Source organism: Syngnathus scovelli, chromosome 2 (genome assembly GCF_024217435.2).
Source record: "Syngnathus scovelli strain Florida chromosome 2, RoL_Ssco_1.2, whole genome shotgun sequence".
Lineage (NCBI taxonomy): Eukaryota > Metazoa > Chordata > Actinopteri > Syngnathiformes > Syngnathidae > Syngnathus > Syngnathus scovelli.
In genome coordinates this window covers 8766203-8787105 of record NC_090848.1, presented here as the reverse complement: position 1 = coordinate 8787105, position 20903 = coordinate 8766203, and the positions used below count along the sequence as shown (strand labels likewise).

The 20903-nt window shown below is 42.8% G+C and overlaps 3 protein-coding genes and 1 long non-coding RNA gene across 5 annotated transcripts; 2 read left to right on the top strand and 2 right to left on the bottom strand.

Moving 5' to 3' along the window:
* The first annotated feature begins 311 nt into the window (after positions 1 to 311).
* On the top strand, positions 312 to 3563 carry ugt5e1 (UDP glucuronosyltransferase 5 family, polypeptide E1). The gene is made up of 2 exons (XM_049755289.2): positions 312 to 543; positions 1166 to 3563. The coding sequence occupies exon 2, from the start codon at positions 1168 to 1170 to the stop codon at positions 2764 to 2766; it is 1599 nt and encodes a 532-aa protein (XP_049611246.1). The 5' UTR covers positions 312 to 543; positions 1166 to 1167; the 3' UTR covers positions 2767 to 3563.
* Positions 3433 to 7230, bottom strand: ccn5 (cellular communication network factor 5). The gene is made up of 5 exons (XM_049755294.2): positions 7031 to 7230; positions 6130 to 6346; positions 5760 to 6008; positions 4320 to 4537; positions 3433 to 4216 (listed from the first exon to the last, which is right to left on the bottom strand). The coding sequence occupies exons 1-5, from the start codon at positions 7079 to 7081 to the stop codon at positions 3929 to 3931; spliced, it is 1023 nt and encodes a 340-aa protein (XP_049611251.1). The 5' UTR covers positions 7082 to 7230; the 3' UTR covers positions 3433 to 3928.
* Positions 7231 to 12803: 5573 nt separating this feature from the next.
* Positions 12804 to 20482, top strand: ada (adenosine deaminase). 2 transcript variants are annotated; one of them, XM_049754427.2, is made up of 12 exons: positions 12812 to 13005; positions 13523 to 13554; positions 14271 to 14332; positions 14968 to 15090; positions 16302 to 16445; positions 16522 to 16637; positions 17713 to 17837; positions 17994 to 18065; positions 18384 to 18485; positions 19025 to 19092; positions 19168 to 19297; positions 19847 to 20482. In XM_049754427.2, the coding sequence occupies exons 4-12, from the start codon at positions 15077 to 15079 to the stop codon at positions 19949 to 19951; spliced, it is 876 nt and encodes a 291-aa protein (XP_049610384.1). In that variant the 5' UTR covers positions 12812 to 13005; positions 13523 to 13554; positions 14271 to 14332; positions 14968 to 15076; the 3' UTR covers positions 19952 to 20482. The 2 variants fall into 2 exon arrangements, with proteins under 2 accessions (XP_049610383.1, XP_049610384.1); XM_049754426.2 differs by lacking the exon at positions 13523 to 13554 and having other exon boundaries at positions 12804 to 13005.
* Positions 16296 to 18402, bottom strand: LOC137840074 (uncharacterized). Its single transcript, XR_011086498.1, has 2 exons — positions 18279 to 18402; positions 16296 to 18135 (listed from the first exon to the last, which is right to left on the bottom strand). It is a non-coding gene; the product is annotated as an uncharacterized lncRNA (long non-coding RNA).
* Positions 20483 to 20903: the final 421 nt, after the last annotated feature.

Sequence of the window (20903 nt, the reverse complement as noted above, 5' to 3'; positions counted from 1 at the left end):
TTTACTAAAAGGCCGTAGAGTGAAATATTTGTTCATTCGTCTTCCAGACTGTTTATCATAACGAGGTTTGCCTAATTCCGATGGCAACTTATTCAATTTTCATGCAGCATAACTGGTAAATTCCTGTTCACCTTGTGTGCTGGGATGAACTTACAAACCTGAGTCTGCAGACCCCGAAGCCCTCCTGGGTTTATATTTAATGAGTATTTTCTTAATGATTTACAGACCTGGAGCAGTGTTTAATTGAGTCGTCGGAAGACCATTGAAATAATCGAGTTTACTCGAGATGAAAAGCAAGCTTGGAGCATACAATCCTTGAGTCTGGTTCCATAGGACTGCTGATTTTGCACTTGCTCTTTAAAAACACTGACTCCATTCCAAATGTTGACCAACTGAGTCTCATAGAATGACCCCAAAGACATTGGTAAAACAGTTGGAACAGTTACACATTGACTTCCACTTGCATACATAACCTCAACGCAAGCGCTAAACCACAGCGGCAGACACGAGTCTTCTCTCTCGGAGTGCGGGACAAGGCCTCAGGTGAGATCTGCTTTACTGCCAAAATGTCAGATTTGTTTCATCATTTGCAGGTAGACGTGCAGTGATTCGATATTCTTTGTGATTTTCGACATTTGTGCTGCATTAGAAAAAAGCAAACAGGACTGACCTTTAAACGGAAGATCTTCATTTTACATGAATAGTTTTTGACTTTTGGCCTCGTACCTGTCAGTCAGCAATCGCCATGATAGATTTGGCATAATTTTTACTAGCGTAAAGAATAATTGTCTGAATTGCAATGTTGGGCAGCTTACATCCATAATGTAATATATTGCAATTCATATAACTAGTTACTTGCATTTAAAAGTAATACATTTACTATTGTTGTCTGTGTAGAGTAATAAGTTACTCAAGTTTAAATGACTTTTAGGTTTGTTTGTTTTTAAATCAGCAATTCATTGATTGAATAGTAAATTTTTCTAGGAAAAATGTGCATAATATTAACACTGTTAGTTTAAATATTAAGCTTGCAGGAAACAATTAAGTCACCCTAAAATAAAAAATAAAAAGACTTTTGAGATTTAAGTTTAAGTTTTCAGTTTTCTGGCTAACAGCTTTTGTGTGTTTGTGTGTGTGTGTGTGTGCACGTGTGTGTCCTTTTAAGCAATGGCACCATATCCAAGTCTGGCACTCCTGCTGATGTGTTCCGCGACATGCTGGGGCGGTAAAATCTTTGTCTACCCCACCGAAGGAAGTCACTGGATCAACATGAAAATTCTACTGGAAGCCCTTCATGCTCAAGGCCACCAAATCACAGTGTTGCGAACCTCAACCAGCTGGTACATACCTGAGAAGTCTCCCCACTACACCTCCATTACCATCGAGGTAAAGCAGTCCAACAACATCGAGAGCCAGAATAGCATGACGTCCTTCCTGGAGAGGTCTATTGAGATTCAGCGGCACAAAGGCTCGCTGTGGGCTTTTGTGGAGTTTTACAGGAACGTTTTCAACTTTCTCGAGGAGATCCATATATCTGTAGCCCATATGATGGTCAGCATATTTGAAAATCAAACTCTAATCCAGGAACTGAAAGAAAGTAGATTTGATCTTTGTTTGACAGACCCGGCCTTTGTGGGTGGGGTGCTAATGGCTCACTATCTGGACCTCCCCATGGTCTTCAATGTGCGCTGGCTTTTTAACGGAGAGGCTCACTTTGCCGTTGCGCCGTCTCCTCTGTCCTACGTTCCTCAACTCTTCTCCCTTTACACGGACAAAATGGACTTCTTCCAAAGAATGAACAATGTCTTCTATCATGGTATTCTGATCTACATGCACCATTTTGTGTCCAACCCGCCTTACCGAGACGTGTGCAATCGCTACTTAGGAGCGGACGTCAGTCCCATGTCTCTCATGCAGGGAGCCGATATCTGGCTGATGAGGGTTGACTTTATCTTTGAGTTCCCGCGTCCCACCATGCCCAACGTGGTCTACATAGGAGGGTTTCAGGGGAAGCCCTCCAAACCTCTGCCGGCAGATTTGGAGGACTTTGTGCAGAGTTCTGGAGAACACGGAGTGGTGGTTATGACTTTAGGAACCCTGCTGGGCGACCTGGGTCCTGAGCTATCTGAGATCATCGCCTCTGCTTTTGCCAGCCTCCCTCAGAAGGTCGTGTGGAGGCATATCGGGGAGCGACCCGCCACTCTGGGAAACAACACCCTACTGGTGGACTGGTTGCCTCAGAACGACTTACTGGGCCATCCCAAGACCAAAGTCTTTGTAACACACGGGGGCACCAACGGCATCTACGAGGCTATCTACCACGGCGTCCCGATTTTGGGGATTCCGCTTATCTTCGATCAGCATGACAACATGGTGCGAATGAAGGCCTTGGGAGGTGCCGAGATTGTGGACGTGGTGACTCTCGACGTGGAATCTTTCGCCGCTTCCTTGAGGAACATTGTCGATCCCAAGAAGTCTTACAAGCAGAACATGATCAAACTTTCCCAACTTCATCGCGACAGGCCCATGAAACCCGTTGACACTGCTGTCTTCTGGATAGAGTACGTCATGAGGCATAGAGGTGCCCCACATCTGCGCACAGACTCCTATAAGTTGCCATGGTATGCTTATCACTCCTTGGATGTGATCGCTGTCCTTGCGCTCTTTTGTTTTCTAGTCGTTGCATCAATGTGGGTTTCCTGTAGATGTCTCTGTACGCGCTTAGTGAGGTCCAAGAATTCCACATTCAAATCCAAGAGACAGTAATTCCTGAAAAGAAGCTCCACAAGGAAAGTTTGTGACTTGTCACATTCATATTATGACTTTCGCCAAAAGAGTTGTCTAAAGCTTTGTCCATGTATAAAACTGTAAATGCAGCTTTTGGAACCTTAGCCAACTTAATCCAAATCTTAATATCACCATATATGTGTGTGTGGTAGATGGGGGACACCCTGAACCGGTCGCCAGCCAATTGCAGTATTGCCTGTGTCAAATGTGTGTCCGGATTGCTCGAGTATGGAATATGAAAGTTGAGAACTTCAAAAGTGAAGAGTCGTCCTCTGCTGGTTGATTGGGGGAAGTGAGAAAAAATAGGGTCGAGAGGAGGCACATGACACACACACACATTCATTATTTTACAAGCTGAGTTGTAGGGTCCCACATACATTAAATCACAGCAGTGCATTGTCGTGATGGTTTTATTTTATAATCTAAAATCGTTTTTTCTACTGAACGTCAATGAATTAGTTATGAAAAATGAGCCACTTTTCCTTTTTTTTTTTTCATGATCCAGCTGTGGAAGTTTAAGATGTTTAAGATGTGAATGCCTCATGTATCCGAGACGCTGTCACAGGAATGAACTAATTAACAGATGAACACATTCATACACCAACAGGATAATATACCTTTGATCATCGAGCAATAAGCATCGAGCAACAGGCAAAAGGGTTTTATATTACTCATATTAAGAAAAACATTTCGTAAACATACAATAAGCAGTAAAAGAAATAGTACATTTGTTTTCTGCCACATAGAATTCATTATCAAATAAACATTTAATAGTTTTTTTTTGTGTATAATTTTGTGTGTAGTTTGAGAAAAGTTGTCAGTGTGTTTTTTGTCTGAGTGGGTGTGTATGCGTCCATATCCAGGCCCACATCCACATGACCAAAGTCCATCCTAACAATGACAGTTGTTGTCTAGTTCTAGACATCAAAATGTCAACAACACCAATCGCCTCCAAAACAGGGCTGTTCTCTTTAAATAGCAGTTCAAATTGAACCAGAAAATGTTGAGAGTTCGCAGAGCACACCATGATGCGTGCAGAAACAAAGATTTTTTTTTAGCTACAAAATAGTCATTGTTTCTTTCAAGGCATAGCAACGTCTCAACCCGCCAGCTTCTTGCGTGGCGTTACCATGGCGACCAGTTAGGGTCTGTATCCTCGAAGAGCCGGGTTGGTGAATGGCGAGTAGGGGCAGTCGCTGTGGCAGTTGCATGAGTGGATCACCATGACCGGTCGCCGTCGCAGGTTGCCGGCAGGGCAGCGAAAGGTCACGTCGACGGTAGATGTCTGCGATGGCATGCAGCAGCGGGAGTCGGTGCAAGTGCCGCAGTACCGCGGTCGGAAGGTGCGTGTGCTGCTGCAGCCTTGATGGACCAGCCGAATGGGTCCGGGTGCCGTGTAGCTGACCGTGCACTTGCCCTGCTGCCCCAGCTGGTTAGTCCAGCATAAAAAAAAATCAAATATATTTTTAGACCAGGAGGCATTATTGTTTTGCATTGTTTCGGTATATACTGGATTCATTGTTTGGACTCACCGTGGGTCCGCTTGGCATGGTCAGATGCGCATGGCAGGGTCGCACTTTACATAAGCGAGTCTCAATTTGGAGCTTACACGCTGGATTGTGGTTGGAAACCCGCGTGGAGATGCCCATCCCGCAGCTCTGGGAACACGGACTCCACTGGGTGCTCCGCTCCTTGCACATGGAGGAGACCGGCACCGGGACCGGTGGCTGCGGAGTGTCTGCGCTCATAGCTGTTGGGAAAATCAGAAACAAAAGGCACAAAAATCTGTATCTTGTGGCATTGGCAACTTCATAGTATTTAACAAACAGGTTGGAAGAATTTGACTTATGTAACACTGCATGGAAAATAAATGAGCTTATTTTCCGGCGTGTGGAGGTAGTCTGTAAAACTTGATCCGACTTAATTCCAAACATATTTCCCATGCTGCATGTTGTCATTTCTCTCCAAATATTTGCAACGTCCTCCATGGTGGCTCCGTAATTGCTCGTCCATATGACGACTGGTCATGTCTGCACGTTTTTAACAAGGCTGCGTCTGGCCATAGCAAGCCACAATTCATCGGGGAGGAAGGCGCAAATAGTTCTTTTAATAGCGCTTCATAGCAACAAGAAGCTGTGTAGAAATTAAACACTAGTGGATGTTATTCTTTTGTGTGTGAGAAAGATAGAGAGCGCCACAGAGAAGGAAAATGAAGCCACTATAAAAATATTTGAAACCCCAAACAATGTCTGACTGTTACTAAGTGCAAGTAGGAGAACATTTCCGTCTTGAATATTTGCTTTGCTCCACGATATCTGCATGCGTGTTTGTTTTGGCAGAAACTATCCTAACTCAACCCATTCTAACTCTTTGTTATTAAAAAAGGCCAATCCCCTAAAACAAGCCAGAGACTGAGTCACCAGTATGAAGACTAACCAACCAGAGATTAAGTGAGTCACCAGCATGAAATAGTTGAGCTGCATGAGCTCTTGGAAGGTGAGGTCAAAAATTACACCTCCTTATTTTTGCCATGAGTCGAAGATGAATCATCTAAATTTGATTAAATATGACTCCATGATGTCAAATTCTTAACAGTGTCCACCATTGCAGTGTTTTCCAACCTTTACTGAACTGAAACATTCATTTTAGTATATATAAAAACTTTCCTGGTACAACACCAAATAAAACGCAAAAAGTGAACTGAAATAATGGCGCTCCTTTTTTCAATTTACTCACAAATGTACTTAATTAGTGTGAAAGCAATGATGCTTTTATTCTGTTGGGTGAGTGACAATGGGTTAATGTCTAACTCCGGTCTTGGAGTTCTTCCTGTTTTATTCATCTCAAACACATCAGATCCAAATGATCAGATCATCAGCAAGCTCTGAAGAATCCCGATGTCATCTGATCCGAGCCCAACAAAACAAAATACAATCTGCAAGGGCAATTTTAAGAATGATGACTATAATTACCTGTGATGGCATCTTGAAGCACAGAGTTATCCAGGTTTTCGCACAGCCACTCCTTGCAGCACTTCCCCGGTAGCCGGACGTGTTGCGGGTGAGGACAGTCCGCAGTGGGGGGGCGGATATTCAGCGGACAAGCAGGCACGCAGCTGACCCCGCCGCCCCTGCAGTGGCAGTGGACGTCGCACGAGGGCTGAAAGGATTGGCCGTCCTGGTAACTGATGCCGTTGACTTCGCAGGTCAGATCTTCCCGAGCTAGAAAGCACAATTGGTTGGAAAGTTTTTTAGCAAAAGTGTTAAATGTCACACATAAACATTTGTTTGTTGATGACATCAGGAGCTCTGACTCCAGGAGTGTTCATAGGGAGCGACTCACCGACGCACTCCCCAGGGCCCCCGGGGAAGCTGGCACTGTAGTCGCACGTCAGCCCCTGCCGGCTGTCGCACGGGAACTTCTCCGTGCACGGCTGTCCCCGCTGCCGCGCGCACACCATGCAGCACCGGCAGCCGTCTGCCACGAGTGGGACTCCGGGGGGACACTTGGGGGCTGATCGGGGGCAGAGGCACGGCCTGTTACACAGCTGACACAACACCTGCAGGACACAAAGGCTTCTGATCATTAAAAAATTATATATATCAAAACAGATATCAAATTGTCTCCACTGCTTCACCTTCTTCAAAACCTGTTGGGAATTAACTAAAACTAGAAATAGAATTTTTGAAAATCTCTACTTCAATTGAATACAATGGCACCTTGAGCGCACGGACTTATGGGTTTTTTCAAGATACGAGCCGCCACCTGTCCTATTTTTTCGTTCTGAGATAAGAGCAAAATTTGAGTCACAAGTGCACTTTAGACCCGAACTGCTAGATGGCGGCAGCAACCTTCACATCTGCTCTCATTGGTTTCCCTGCAGTACAAGGTCAATATCAGTTGATCACGAGAATTCCCCAATTGACATTTTGTGGCCCAATTGTTTGGTGCCAAACTTTTTTCTTTATTATTATTTTTTGGTTATTATTCTGCAACAGCAATTCAGGAATATGTTTAGCTCCGCCCATCATGAGGTAAATTGCATCATTTATGTTACATCACTTCATGGAGAGTCATCAAGTGGGCCAGTGTCACATGTCGACATGAAAAACCAAATACTGAAAAATACAGAAAAATGCTAAAGGGGCTGACAGGCTTCATCAACATTGCGTCCTCTCCTCTCATAGTGGCTTGACTAAAAATATATATATATTTTTTTAAACAAACAAAAAAAAAGGCTCACCTGCGAGGCCACAGCAAGCAGCAGCACACAATTACACAGTAGTCGGTCCATGAGGATGAGAGAGAGTCTGCGTCCGTCTCGGGTCTGCGTCTGTCTCCGGGCTGTGTCCGTTTCACCCGCCTCTGGCCTGCTGCTGACATTTATAACGTCAGCACTCTGATGTCACGCTGCCGCGATGACTACCGTGTAAACAGCCACTGGAGCAACATCAGAAATGTTTCACATTCCTTCTCCACCAGAGTGCCCTCCCTCTCTTTCCAGCTGTGTGATGTTCCAGCTTATGAAACGAGGGGAGACACGGGTACGGTGACGATTCCAGTCTAATTGGCGGGGGAGTTCAGAACGTCGATGTTTTTACACACGTTTCCACTATTCCATTCCTCAAGTTATCCAGACGTGACCGAGATCGGATCCACGTGTCTTCCGCCTGCTTTCCACGACGAGGCTGCTGGCGACTGCTGTCATCTTGTCCCACAGAAGAAAAGGAAACCAGCCACATGGGAGACACAAGTATTAAGCAAAAAAAAAATTCAGACTGATAAAAACAGAACTCTATAATATTATACTGTATGTAACATATGTCATACTCAGCTCTTCTCTTGACTTCTCAGTACGGCAGTAATATCAGTAATATATATTTTTCACGGAGATTATATACTGACTTTTGAGAAGTGTTTATTTAAAAAAAAACACACACAATAGAATTGTATTTAAAAATTGATAGGATGAATGAACATAGGACAAAAGAGGGGAATTTAGGCAAGTAGGTCACTTGTCAAGGAATGTAAACCATTTCCAATTTTTCATGTCAACACCTAAAGGTCGATTAAAAGAAAAGAATGAGTTCACGTTAAACACTGACTCGACCACCCACATCATCCATCGCTTGAATATACACAACGTGTACAATGTTCACAAATGCAGTCAAGTCAAAAGGTGGCGAAATAAGATTCTCTGGGTGGGCAGTGACAATAAGACTTATAAATAGACTGAGTGAGGGGTATTGGGCAGGTGGGCTCCAGGTGGGAAGCCAGTCTGGTGTTACCACAGTGGTTGCATTCTTCAGAAACTGTTATTTTTCTTCCCTGGCCACTTCCATAAACAATAGTGGCTACATGCATTGAATTGTAAATGTCAACACTTTGTCGACCATCTATGGACAAACTCGCTTATTCAAGACCACGCTGTGTTGTCTGTGTAATTCTGACAGCATTTCTCCAAAATAAAACCTTTTTTAGCATCATTATGAACTTTTTCTGTGTGTGACATGGGACTTATTCCACCGGATGCAGTTTGGAACATAAATACTCAGTTTGTGTGTCTGGACTTGGTGTTTTGGTGCCTCTTGACCTTTTGCCAGTAACATTCCAGCACCATGTTGACTCTGAAAAGTACATTTTGTGCACCTCCCAACATTTGAGACCTTCCAATATTCTGATTCGTCAGTTTGTGGTTTCCAGACGGTGCCAAGCAAACAGACTCAATTAATAGACAATGTCTGACACACGGGGCGGACGTAGAGTGGCTCGGAGACTGTGAGCTTTGCGTGACGTTTTGGCGCCCGCTGATGCTTTTCCACAGGGATCCTCCAGACCTGGCACAGGTCCTAACCTTCAGCTAGTTTGAGATGACAGCATTTTTCAAAAATGCTTCTTTTGTTATGCCAGCCCACCTGGACAACATTTACAGCATTTACTGCAATAGGCTTTGCAGCTTTCTGGCAAGTACGGTTGCCAATGTTGACCAGTCTTTCCTGGCATTTGCAGATTCAAAGCACATATTCTATACCAGGAAAATCTCACAGAACACTTCCCCACAAAAATCATGTCAAAAAAGTATACTATACTTTGATACAAGTCGTTGTTTGCCCGAATTTTTCTTTTCTTCAAGAAAAAATAAATCAGGATACGTCTGCATTTTAAACCCCAACAGCGAGATGGCGCCAGCAAACTTTGTCAACCACTGGTCCGCGGCCCTTTACTGGTCCTTAGGGGTATTGCAAGTGGTCCGTGAAATTGGAAATGGAAAATAACTGTAACAATTTTAAAAATAAAATGGATTCATTATTTAGATTTGATTTATTTTCCAGCTAATTTTGAGAATCATTTACCCATCCAAATTATGTCAAATGTAACTGATATTCCCAAAATAGCCACACAGATGCAACTAAATAGCAAAAAATGGGTCTATCCTCCTTCGGTGCAAAATAAAATAATATTCCGGCAAAGCAGTGGTTCTGGAGTTGCATCTTGGTTATAGTGGTGGTCCTTCCCTGCTTTACAACATCTGGCCAGTATTAGCTCACTGGTTTCCTTTGCAGTGGAAAGGCAACATCAAATGGTAGCGCTATGCAAGACACCACCGAAGGACAATGCATTAGGTCTAGTTCTGGTTTGCTCACACATTAAAGTACACATAAAAAATGGCAACTCAAGTCTGACTCAAGTCAAGTCAGACGACTTGAGTCCTCCATCTCTGGCTATTGTATCAATTTTTTTGCCACATTTTTGTTAGGTGAATTTTTGTTGTAATGCAAACCGTGCTTTCACTCAAATGGACGGGAAACAGACTCTGTGTTTTACATTACAATGTTCCACTTGAAGAAATCGCTTTTTAATTGAGGTGGGAGGAGATTGAGTGTTATTGTGGCCAACGGAACGGTCCCACAGCTGTTCTTTTTCTCCCGAGTTTGAAATGCACATGAATTCCATTAATGATGTCGCAGTGACTCATGATTCCAGGCAGGATTGAGGAGACGATGGTCATCGCTGCATCAACAAGCCCACAAGAGGTCATTGACTGGACTCTCCAAATCGGTCTCTTTTAACACCCGCCATGTCAAATAGTTTCCTCTTAAAACAACATTTTTTTCTCTGATCAACATCCTCTCTGAGCCCAGTGACTAGACATTTCAAGTCCCTCATCAGACAAAAATGTAGAAAAAACAAGCCCTGTGTGAATGGCACTAAAAAGCCACGTGAAAATATTCATGTTGACGCTGTCCAGACATGACATCAGCGTGTGTACAGGGGCTTTGAGGGCTGACGTGGTCACTTTATAACACCTTATTGTCGTATCCTGGAACATTCCAAGACAGATCGCTATAGGAAGTAGCATCCATTTTTCAAGGTCCTAACAGTGGGCTTTGATTGACACTTGAGCAGGGTGTGGTTTTAGGGTTAAGGTCAGGGTTAGGGCATTGGACATGGCCACAGCGCCTAAAAGCTTGATTTTCACAATTTTGCAGCCTCATTTTATAGCCATGGTTTGTAGAAATTCAAATGAAATACAAATTAATAATAAACTAATTACTTGAAATGTCATTCATAATGTCTAAGACAATATTTCTCTAAAGGTGATGATCCCTAACTTGGCTTTTTTTTTTCTTTTTTTTTTTAACACCACGTGAAGTTCCAGTCATTCCAGCTGGGCGTGTGAAAATGCCACCATGCCGCCGCAGGAACGCTCGGAAGGATGTCAACTTCCTGATGTACACGTGGGTCAAGGACCTGGAGGTCATGGTCGCTCGAAAGACAGTGAGGACAGCACCTGGCCCCAAATGCACATTCATATCTTTTTCTCAGTGCAGCATTACTTTTATGATAAGAATTCTTCGATTTAAGCCTTGAAGAAAATATTACCTCTGTCTGTGTAGTAACTGTTTGTGGCCACAATGTAATACCCCAGCATCTCCAAATATTATAACCGTTCTTGTTTCTGTTTTAACATGGAGAAAAAAAAATGGAGTTATGCACCAGATGGATGCAGCAAACTTCATAACAAGCAAAAAAGCACTTTCCAGTATTATCTTTCCTAAAAGCAAAAAAGAGCCGTCAGGCTGCTTCAGGTTTACTGTCCAATTAAACATGCAGCAATTAATTAGCCCCATAAGCAATCAATGAGCCTTGACTGAGTCATAGTGGGATCATTCGGCAGATCCTTTGCGGGACTGATGAGTGACCAGTTAAGGACTTTCAGGACATAAGCACTGGCCACTTATATACTGCACCTCCTGATAAGACCTGTTAAATTCTAATATTTATTTGTCCTCTTGAAACCAATACACATACATCTACTATACAGGGTCCATGTATCTAATACCACTCAAAAGTATTAAAAGCATTCGTATTTTTTCCTCTCTTTCATTCACATACTTGTTCGTGGTTGTACAGCTCATTCTAACACAAATTGTGCCTCGTTACACTCGCTTGACCAGCGCCATACGTCTTTATTATACTTCCATCCATCCATCCATTTTCTGAACCGCTTAGTCCCCACGGGGGTCGCGGGCGTGCTGGAGCCTATCCCAGCCGTCATCGGGCAGTAGGCGGGGGACACCCTGAACCGGTTGCCAGCCAATCGCAGGGCACACAGAGACAAACAACCATTCGCACTCGCACTCACACCTAGGGACAATTTGGAGTGATCAATCGGCCTACCAAGCATGTTTTTGGGATGTGGGAGGAAACCGGAGTGCCCGGAGAAAACCCACGCGGGCTCGGGGAGAACATGCAAACTCCGCACAGGGAGGGCCGGAGGTGGAATCGAACCCGCACCCTCCTAACTGTGAGGCGGACGTGCTACCCAGTGCGCCACCGAGCCGCCTTTATTATACTTCCCCCTGGTGGAAAAGGAGACCCACTGAACTAAAGCGTTCATTGCACAGTAATTGTAGGCTTTAGAAAATGCTTTTTTTTTTTATTATTAAAAAAGCATTACAACAGTTTTGAGCAGTGATTTTTTTTTTTAGATTGGTAAATTAGTCAATACTGGCCACAAATTTGTATTTTATACACACACTTGCTCATTTCCCCCCTCTTGTGTCTTGGGCTCAGTAAATATGTCCAGAACAGAGGAACAAAAATAAATCCAAGCTGATATTCAGATATTTCGGATTGTGAAATGCAAGCTTGGGCTTGCCTTTCTGTTTGAGCAATCCAAAACTTGACAAATGTGTGTCTGTCACAGTGACTGACCAAAGTGGCTCCTTGCCACAACGCTGACGTGCAAGATATTTTACAACCATAAGGTTTTGTGCTGATAAGAAATTGATGATGCCTCAAGTCCTTTTTTGACCTCATAAATGTCATCAGAGCGCACTATGCCCTTTCACATTTGATTATAATTAGGCTCGTGGTATAAAGCTGGTGTGCACTTTATTTGGGTTTCTGAGTTGTGTGAAACAAGTCAGGACAGAGCACCTTTTGTGTGAAGCAACCCACGTTTCAAGTGAGCAATTTCGGGACGGACATGCTTAAATGAGGTGCTTTTCAAGGCCTTTACTGAAGCCTCTTTCCGTTTTTGTTTGTTTTGTTCTCACTCGTGATAAAGAGAAGCTCCTTCCTTAGTTAGGATGTGATCATCAGTAGCTCATTTCTTAACTTCTGTGCAAAATATAGTCTGGCCTTTTGATTCTGTGATGTGCATCTTTTGGTATGGCACGTACTGTAGATTTCTTCTTTCAAAGTCTTTAATGATAATGTCACTCATCAACTAATTCAAAATCAATAACAAAACATCAGCTTCCCATTTTGATCATAAGCAAAAAATGTACATTCTCAAATTTCAATTGAAGCAAATTCAAAGGACTGTTTGGAGGGCAATTCACCTCACACAGCATATTCCTTAGGGAGGCTAATGACTTAAGCGTAAGGCTTAAAACACCGATGAAGTTATGAGTGTGTTTTCTCAGTGGTTCTGCTTTTGGTTCTGCTTTGCTAAGCGGTGCAATTTCGCCACCCGGAAGTAGGTGTGACGTCACGACAGCCAGTCCTCCAGCGTACTGTAATAGTGTGCAGTACCGTCACAAAGGCGTGTCCTGCGTGTGTGGATTCTGTTTAGTGTATTCGCGCTCACGCATACATTTATGAGTGGCGCTTCATGCGGTGGCCGTCCGCTTCTCAGACAGCTCAACGTCACACTTCAGCAGCATGTCTGAGCTCCGTAGCCGGCAGGATGTCTTCGCCAAGCCCAAGGTACGTCCAGTTGGGCTCCGCTGGTGTCCGAGCGTGGAAGGAAGGGGGCGTGAATTTGACGCACTTTTTACGCACGGCGCGAGAAGACTAGTGACATATTTAACGCGAATCACGACTGGAATAACAATACTTGGGATTTTTACTGTATTCATTTTGTACATTCAGTTGTCATGTTCATCCTCATCTTAAATTCTGAAAGGCCTTGTCAACATGTTGACACGTGTACTTTAGCGGCGTAACAATTCATAGGTTAATTGACAACTAATCAATTATCAGATTAATCGTCAACTATTTGTCCAATCGAATAATTTGGATACCAGATTTAACTGTTGTCCAAATCCTCTGATTCCAGATTTTCTTTCATTTCTTTTGTCCACCAAAAAGCAGAAAAATTTCATTCATTCATTCATTCATTCATTCATTCATTCATTCATTCATTCATTCATTCATTCATTCATTCATTCGTTCGTTCGTTCAAATACTGAAAAAAAATATTTTTTTGCCAATTTTCTGACAGAATTCTGACACATTTTCTTACAGACCAATCCAGTAAGTGGATCATAATTTATTGCACACTTCCTGTATTTTTTGTAAGAGAAGTGGATGTATGACACTGTGTGTGTGTGCGTGTGTGTGTGCGTGTGTGTGCGCGTGTGTGTGTGCGTGTGTGTGTGTGTGTGTGTGTACACACTCCACATGCTCAGTGGGATGTACATTGTTTGATAAGATGACAGGAAATGACAGAGAGAGAGAGGGGCCCGTCAGATTGTCTATAGTGTAAAATGACAAGCCAGCATGGCTGACAGATCTAAACTCATTAAATGTGAATTAGCTGTCAGGTCAGCCTCCGTCCTTCATGCTGTCATCCTATTACAGGATGAACTCATGGTTGTCAAACTGGAGCACAAGCATGCTTCTGATTTAACTTCACATGAGCCAAAATATTAGCAACAGGACAACCCTACTGAGGCGCTGGAGGATGGGAGGGTCTCTGCGTACGTTATCGTTAAATGAACATGTCTCTACTGTGACGGTGGCTATCTTTATTTCAGATAGTTCTCGCATAGAATCTCTATGTAGCCCCCAGAACATTGTGGCCGCAGATAACATAAATTAGTATTTCATGCACACATTAAAAATTCCTCTTGCATGTATGATGGGCACAAAAAAAATAATCACGTTATGTTCGGAGTTCAATACATATCTTTTTCACCTAATTGTGTAACAGAATATTTGCTCCTAATAACTCGGGTGCTCACCCACAGGTTGAGCTTCACGTGCACCTCGATGGAGCCATCCGACTGCAAACAATTCTTGATGTCGCGAGGTAAGTCACTATAAGCATCAACTTCATTGTTATTCTATGTTGCCATAGAAATAAAATCTGCGTGTTAGACAGGTTTAATGACAAGTGACACAAGAATGTGACTGTCTATTAGAGCGGTTGTCAAACGTTTTATACAAAGTACCACTGAAAAAAAGAATTAGCTGGTAAAGTACATAAAAACCACCAGGATTCCTTGATTCTGCAATCTCGCAAATTTCAAAGTCCTCCTTGCAAAATATTACATCACATGTAGTTTTAATCCCGGCAGCTGGTCACATAGGCTACATTCTCACTGGAGGATGTGTTGCCCAATTTAGTTTTTTTTTTTTTTTTAAATCCCAACTTTTTATATTCTCGTTCACATTTTAAAACTGTGATGTGTATATGTTGCAAAATGTGCCATATAAATAAAGTTGCATTGTATTGCACATGTGTACAGCGACAATGAAAGGCATCCTATTCATTGTATTTAAAATAGAATTGATAAATTGATGTTATGACGAATAAGTCGTCCATTTTGCTTGAATTTTTCATGCCAAGTCCAATGTTGTATTTGCCTCCTCCATCCATGATTCATCTCAATAAGTTTTTGGGCAGTAATAAGCTGCATTGATTGTTTTTATTTGTCTTGGCAGGAGACGCGGCATTCTTCTGCCTGCCGACACAGTCGAGGAGCTGAGGCTGCTCATCGTTCTCCGGAAACCGGCCACGCTCACTGAGTTCCTGGGAAAGTTTGCAGAGTACATGCACGTTATTGCGTGAGTGCTTGCATTTCTCTCGCTCCTTACGCAACTTGAAGGTGGCATTTTTAAATTAGAATAGAAATTAATGGCAGGAATTAACAAACAATGGGAACTATTGAGTTTATTATTTATTATTGTGTTAGGCTTTATTTTGAAGAACTAGTTCATTTCCTTGAAAATGTTCCAAATTTCCAGCCCTCTGCAAGTCTATTCATGATTAATGACGATGATATCTCAGCGTTCAAGAGTCACAGTCCACCTCTCCAGGGTGAACGTTCACTCACGCAGGCTGGTTATCACACACGCGTGTCATGGATTATTACGACGTCTGGGGAAAGGGCTTCATATGAAATAACGTGTGAAGGCCATCGCCTTCACACAATATGCATCTCATTAGTGCTTCGGTCACCATGACAACCAAAGCCCCCTACAGGATGACTCCATCTCACGGCTGTGAAAGCCACAACAATGGCGAGCCCCTCAGTTGAATGGGACCTCTGCGCTTTTGACAATATCTGGAACACGCCAGCTCATGCACTGTGCAAACGCCGTTTCTAATATTTAGAGAGCTGAGTGAGACAACAGCTGAGTTTCAACGCAAATACGAGAAGCCGCATTGCTCGGCCTCTGTCATGTGACACCGCCGGAGCCCAAAATGAAAGAGAGCGGAGGACACGTGAGCTGAAGCTCACCTCGTAAATAAACGTCAGACCTTCTGACAAGCTATCCATCTATCTTCATTTAATACACCACAATAAGGAGTTATTTCATTTTCTAAGTGATAATGTTTGGCGTTTGTTGACTCAATTTGAATTCGGGACCTGTTTCTTGTCAGTTAGCCATGCAAACGCAAAGCCATTCCATAAAAGAAGCTGACTTTTGAACTTTGCGCTGGTTATAATCCAGTAATTTAATTGCATGTTATCATAATAATTGTTAATAACAACCTGAGCTTGGTGATTGCCCCACTCGTGAGAATTTACTATTCACATGTTTCAACTTTGTTGTAATTGGGGAAATAAATATGCCATTCATTATTTTTCAACGACTTAGCATAATTACGATGTGGACCGTGCCGCCGCCTTGAATGATTGCCGATTTAGAGAGCTTCTGTCGTTCAGATGAGGCATCAGCAGCAATAGCACATCTTGAGTCATGGCCATAAAGTTTATCAGCAGCACCGAAGGCCACTGTCATGTTTTTTTTGTTTGTTTTTCCCTCCGCAGTGGAGACCGAGATGCCATAAAGAGACTCGCCTTCGAGTTTGTGGAAGACAAAGCTAAGGAAGGCGTGATTTACGTGGAAGTCAGATACAGTCCGCACCTTCTAGCCAACTGTCACGTGGATCCCATCCCGTGGAATCAGGCGGAGTACGTTACGGCCTTAATTCCTTCAACCACAAGTCATCGAGTTGATTTCACAGTGATTTACTTCTTGACTTCTCAGGGGTGATCTGAGTCCGGACGAGGTGGTCCGACTGGTCAACGAGGGCCTCAAAGACGGGGAGAGGGCCTTTCATGTCAAAGTCAGGTCCATTCTATGCTGCATGCGCCACATGCCAAGTAATGCATAACTGCTCACACTCCAAACTGCCTTGTAAGATAAGCTTCTGATTAGATAACAAGCAGGAGCAACTTACACAGCTCAATTTTTTACAAACACACTACTGGAGGTGGTTAAAGTACTCACACTGTACTTAAGTCCAAGTACGGATGCTTACAGTGGAAAAATATTCAACTCCTGTTTTTAAAGAACTAAAGACACAATTATTTAAAGCAGGAATATTTCGAATGTATAATATGCATTTTTGGGAGTACAAGGGAGATGAAACATTTAGTTATATAAATGCAGGTTTCCTGGATGGCAAGAAATATTTTCCAAAGTATGTATTTTTTGACGATACTGCCATTTTACAACACCCCTGCCTCCGATTGTCTTCAGAAAACATCATCACATTTTTGATGCGAGTATAAGACATGACATTGCTGCCTTGAATGATTGAGAAGATTCCGGGGGGTGCATTTTATACCCGAGAAATTATGTGTTGGAACTAAATCCAACATGGGTCATTCTGACGAGTGAAAAGTTCTAAAAATGGTGACCTCAAAGATTTCAACAGTTTAAATTACAACATATTTTGTAATATCTGCATGTGTGGACAGATCAGCTTTGTGAAAAAAATTGAAGTCTACCAAATTGTGACATCGGAGGTTCCAAACCAGTGTTAGCCATATGCAATTAGAATATTTTATATTTGTCAATGCTCCTTAGCTCATGTAGACAGTTGACCCCCTAATAACAGTTATGCTCAGGAAACATGAAGTCATGTGAACTTTTTTTGTTTTTTTTAAATTCCTGCAGCTGCAGCTTCCTGTTTTGCCAATTTTCTTTTGTATTTTACACTCATAGGATGTCTTGTTTTGTACTATCGCGCTGCACAAGGTCCTGTGGCTTTGTGCGGTATAAGGGTCTTTCCAGAATAGAATATTTAGTTCGTTGTTTGGCCTGAGACAAAAAGTAGTAGTAGTAAATGTCGTTTCTAAATATTTAAAATCTCACGTAGCGCTAGAGCACAGTTTTAAATTAGCTTTTTTTTGTTTCGATTTTGTTAAAGTGCCTTCATTTTGAATTGTACAGGCTGGTCAGCGGATGTAGTGGAGCTGTGTAAGAAATATCGCCACGAGGGAGTGGTGGCCATCGACCTGGCGGGTGACGAGTCGCTCAACTGCGAGGCCTACCCGGGACACAGGAGAGCCTACGAGGTGGGTCATTCTACATTATGTAGCAGAGTGGATGTTAAGTGCCCTGAAATTTTTGATTCGATGCTGATTTTGACTGAAGACATCCTGTGACCTTTTCCAAAGACACTTGGAAAATGAGTGTTTGCTAATATGTTGTGTGTTGGATTCTGTTAACAGGAAGCAGTGCGCTGTGGGATTCATCGGACTGTTCACGCGGGCGAGGTGGGCCCGGCCTCTGTGGTCAAGGAGGTACGCCATTGGATGGTTTCAACTGTGGCACATTCCGGACTGAGGCGGAAGAAAGTTTTCATACTTTCAGCTGAACACACAAAGCATAATAGTCATGATAAATTTGAGCAACCTTCTCCATGACAGACCTTTCATTTTACATGAGACAAAAAAAAAAATATAGTTTCATTAACAGGACCAAAAAAAAATTGGCAAAAGAGCTGTAGCACCAACCTGTTACACTGTTGCGGAGAGATCCAGTGTTGCCTTGAGATATGAATTTGATTTACGACCACACTCACCTCTCAAATGACCTGTTTACCTCATTTCACCTTCCAGGCTGTGGAGGTTCTGAAGGCTGAGCGCGTGGGGCATGGTTACAGGACCTTGGAAGATCGAGTGCTTTACGAGCAATTATTGGCTCAAAACATGCATTTTGAGGTGAGTCCAAAATGCTGACTGAGGGAAAAGGTAGTTAGAAGGGAGGGTAAGGAGAACAAACAAGACCAACAGAACCGGCAAACTAACTTCCTAACAAAACAACGGGACTGACCGACAGGGTTGGCTAACACAAACGAAACTGACCGACAAAGACGTGAGACAAGAACACATGAAGACATCAACGACCCGACCGGGAGTGACACGCAGACAGGACGGGATTTAAATACAAGACAGGTAACGAGAGGCGGGTGACTGTAATTAGTACATTGATTGCGAGTAGACACAGGAAGGGAGGGGCGAGTACACAGACGCAGACAGTAACCATGACAACCTACACATAATAAAACAACTGGGGACGAGACGTGACATCGTGCTTATGTTATTGAGATACACCTTCCAGCATAACCAGGCTGTAATGGATGCCAAATATAGGAGCATTTTACAATTGTATGAGGATAAAAAAAGGTCACACGGTGTATGAGAGGCTTTCAACTCTATGTGTGAGAGTTAATGGCAAATTGTGTCCCCAATCTATCCAGGTGTGTCCCATCTCCAGCAAGCTGACGGGCGCCTGCGATGCCGACTTCACCAAACATCCCGTCATCACGTAAGCTTGCCTTCCATTTGCCAAAAAAGTGCTAGCGTGTGTGTGTTAATGCGTGTGCGCTTGCTCATTTTGCAGGTTTAGGAGGGACAAAGCCAACTACTCCCTAAATACAGACGACCCGCTGATCTTTGGCTCCACCCTCCAGTTGGACTACTCGGTTGCACAAGAGCACATGGGCTTCACTCATGACGAATTTAAGAGACTGGTGAGGGCCTTTTGCACTACTCACCAAAATTTACTAAAAATTAAAACAAATTGTACTTGAATAAACATTTTAAATTAAACCGTTAAAGTTTTAAGGTTGATGCAAATGTACTTCAAACATATATGTATAACCGAACTGCTAAAAGAAACAATGAAACAACTACAAATGATGCAAAGTTTGGGCATTCATTATGTAGTTTTCTTCTGTACCGCTAGAGGGAGCCTGTGCACCACCTTTTGCAAATTGCTTCTAACTTCCAGTCTCTGAATCTGACACAATCTGATTTTCCTGTTGGAAGCCTCGTCCTCTTGCTGTGGTGATTTGAACCGATTTGACCTGAACCAAGGAATGTTATTGTTCCTTTCACAGATCAATGATTCCTCAGCTTTGGAGTCTTGACTCTTGTTTGATGTTTAGTTGCCTTCACTGTCACATCTTTCAACATCAATGAAGAGAAATTGAACTTCTAGGGTTTCTTTGGCCCTTTTGAGTGTTCTTCCTGAACCTACACACTAATGTGTTATACTTTCTACCCGTTTTGTTCTGTAGAACATCTGTTCTGCCTCGTCTTGCTTCTTACCTGAAGAAGAGAAGAGTGAGTTACTGGGCAAACTCTACAAGGCCTACGGGATGATCCAGAGCGTGGCCTTCTGAAGCCGGACCTACCAGCTGTCAGCTGCTCCCGAAGCTTAACCTCTACATCCGACACACGAGAATGTCTTAATCCACTTCACATCACTGCAACCACTCAAGTGTGTACGATGTTCTTACCTCAGTTTACAGGATTTGCTGCCGCTGCTTGGAAACAGGTGCAGATGTGTGTTTTTTTTTACAACAGTGTTGTTATGCAGTATTTAAAAACTATGCATGCGCACGTTTGTGCGTTTACATCACGTGACATGTCAAGGACGCATGTGATACCTCAGCTCTCGACGTACACAAACACCGGGCCATTGCACATGTATTCACTTGAATGCTACGTTGTTGCCATGACAACTGCAATGTGGAAAGCGATGCGGTGCGGAAGATACCATTCACTGTGAAAGGGGAGTTGGAAGGATCCAGACCAAATAGCCTCAACAGGATTCTTTTTTTTTTTTTTTTTAAATCAGATAGAGTACTAACCCAAAAGGCTCACTCGGTGCTGTACTACCACTTTTCACAATAAAACTCGTTTTCTTGTGCTGTGTATATTTATTCCTAAACATTTCTGATAATTGACTTCCACATCGACAATGCAACAAATTTTTGATCACAGTAAAGCAACCAACTTATAAAACCGCTCGCAGCTCTGAAGATAAGGTTCTGTTTTCTCTTCACAAATATTTATTATCTCAATTAAGAATGAGACATTTTAATCATGTGTATGAGAGAATTTCAATTGTCATCCATTTAGTTTTCACAATTACCGCTCAACTGATGTGTGCCCTACAGATTTAATTAGTCTATGCAAATATCACCCGAACATTTCTTCTGCTTGTAAATCAGATCATGATCACGACGTTAATTTTGCCGGAGCAAATTTGGTAGAACCGATTGACAAAGCAAATGTTGGTGATTCCACTGAAAGGCCCAACAGTTTCCGATAAAGCATCAGTGTTGCTCA

Excerpts from the sequence above, each read along its gene's own strand:
- ugt5e1 (XM_049755289.2), top strand. The coding sequence starts at position 1,168 with ATGGCACCATATCCAAGTCTGGCACTCCTGCTGATGTGTTCCGCGACA.
- ccn5 (XM_049755294.2), bottom strand. The coding sequence starts at position 7,081 with ATGGACCGACTACTGTGTAATTGTGTGCTGCTGCTTGCTGTGGCCTCG. Across the intron at positions 6,009-6,129 it reads GGGCCCTGGGGAGTGCGTCG|CTCGGGAAGATCTGACCTGC; the intron begins GTGAGTCGCTCC and ends TGTGCTTTCTAG. Across the intron at positions 4,217-4,319 it reads CCATGCCAAGCGGACCCACG|CTGGGGCAGCAGGGCAAGTG; the intron begins GTGAGTCCAAAC and ends TGGACTAACCAG.
- ada (XM_049754426.2), top strand. The coding sequence starts at position 12,961 with ATGTCTGAGCTCCGTAGCCGGCAGGATGTCTTCGCCAAGCCCAAG. Across the intron at positions 14,333-14,967 it reads ACAATTCTTGATGTCGCGAG|GAGACGCGGCATTCTTCTGC; the intron begins GTAAGTCACTAT and ends TTGTCTTGGCAG. Across the intron at positions 16,638-17,712 it reads CTGCATGCGCCACATGCCAA|GCTGGTCAGCGGATGTAGTG; the intron begins GTAATGCATAAC and ends TGAATTGTACAG.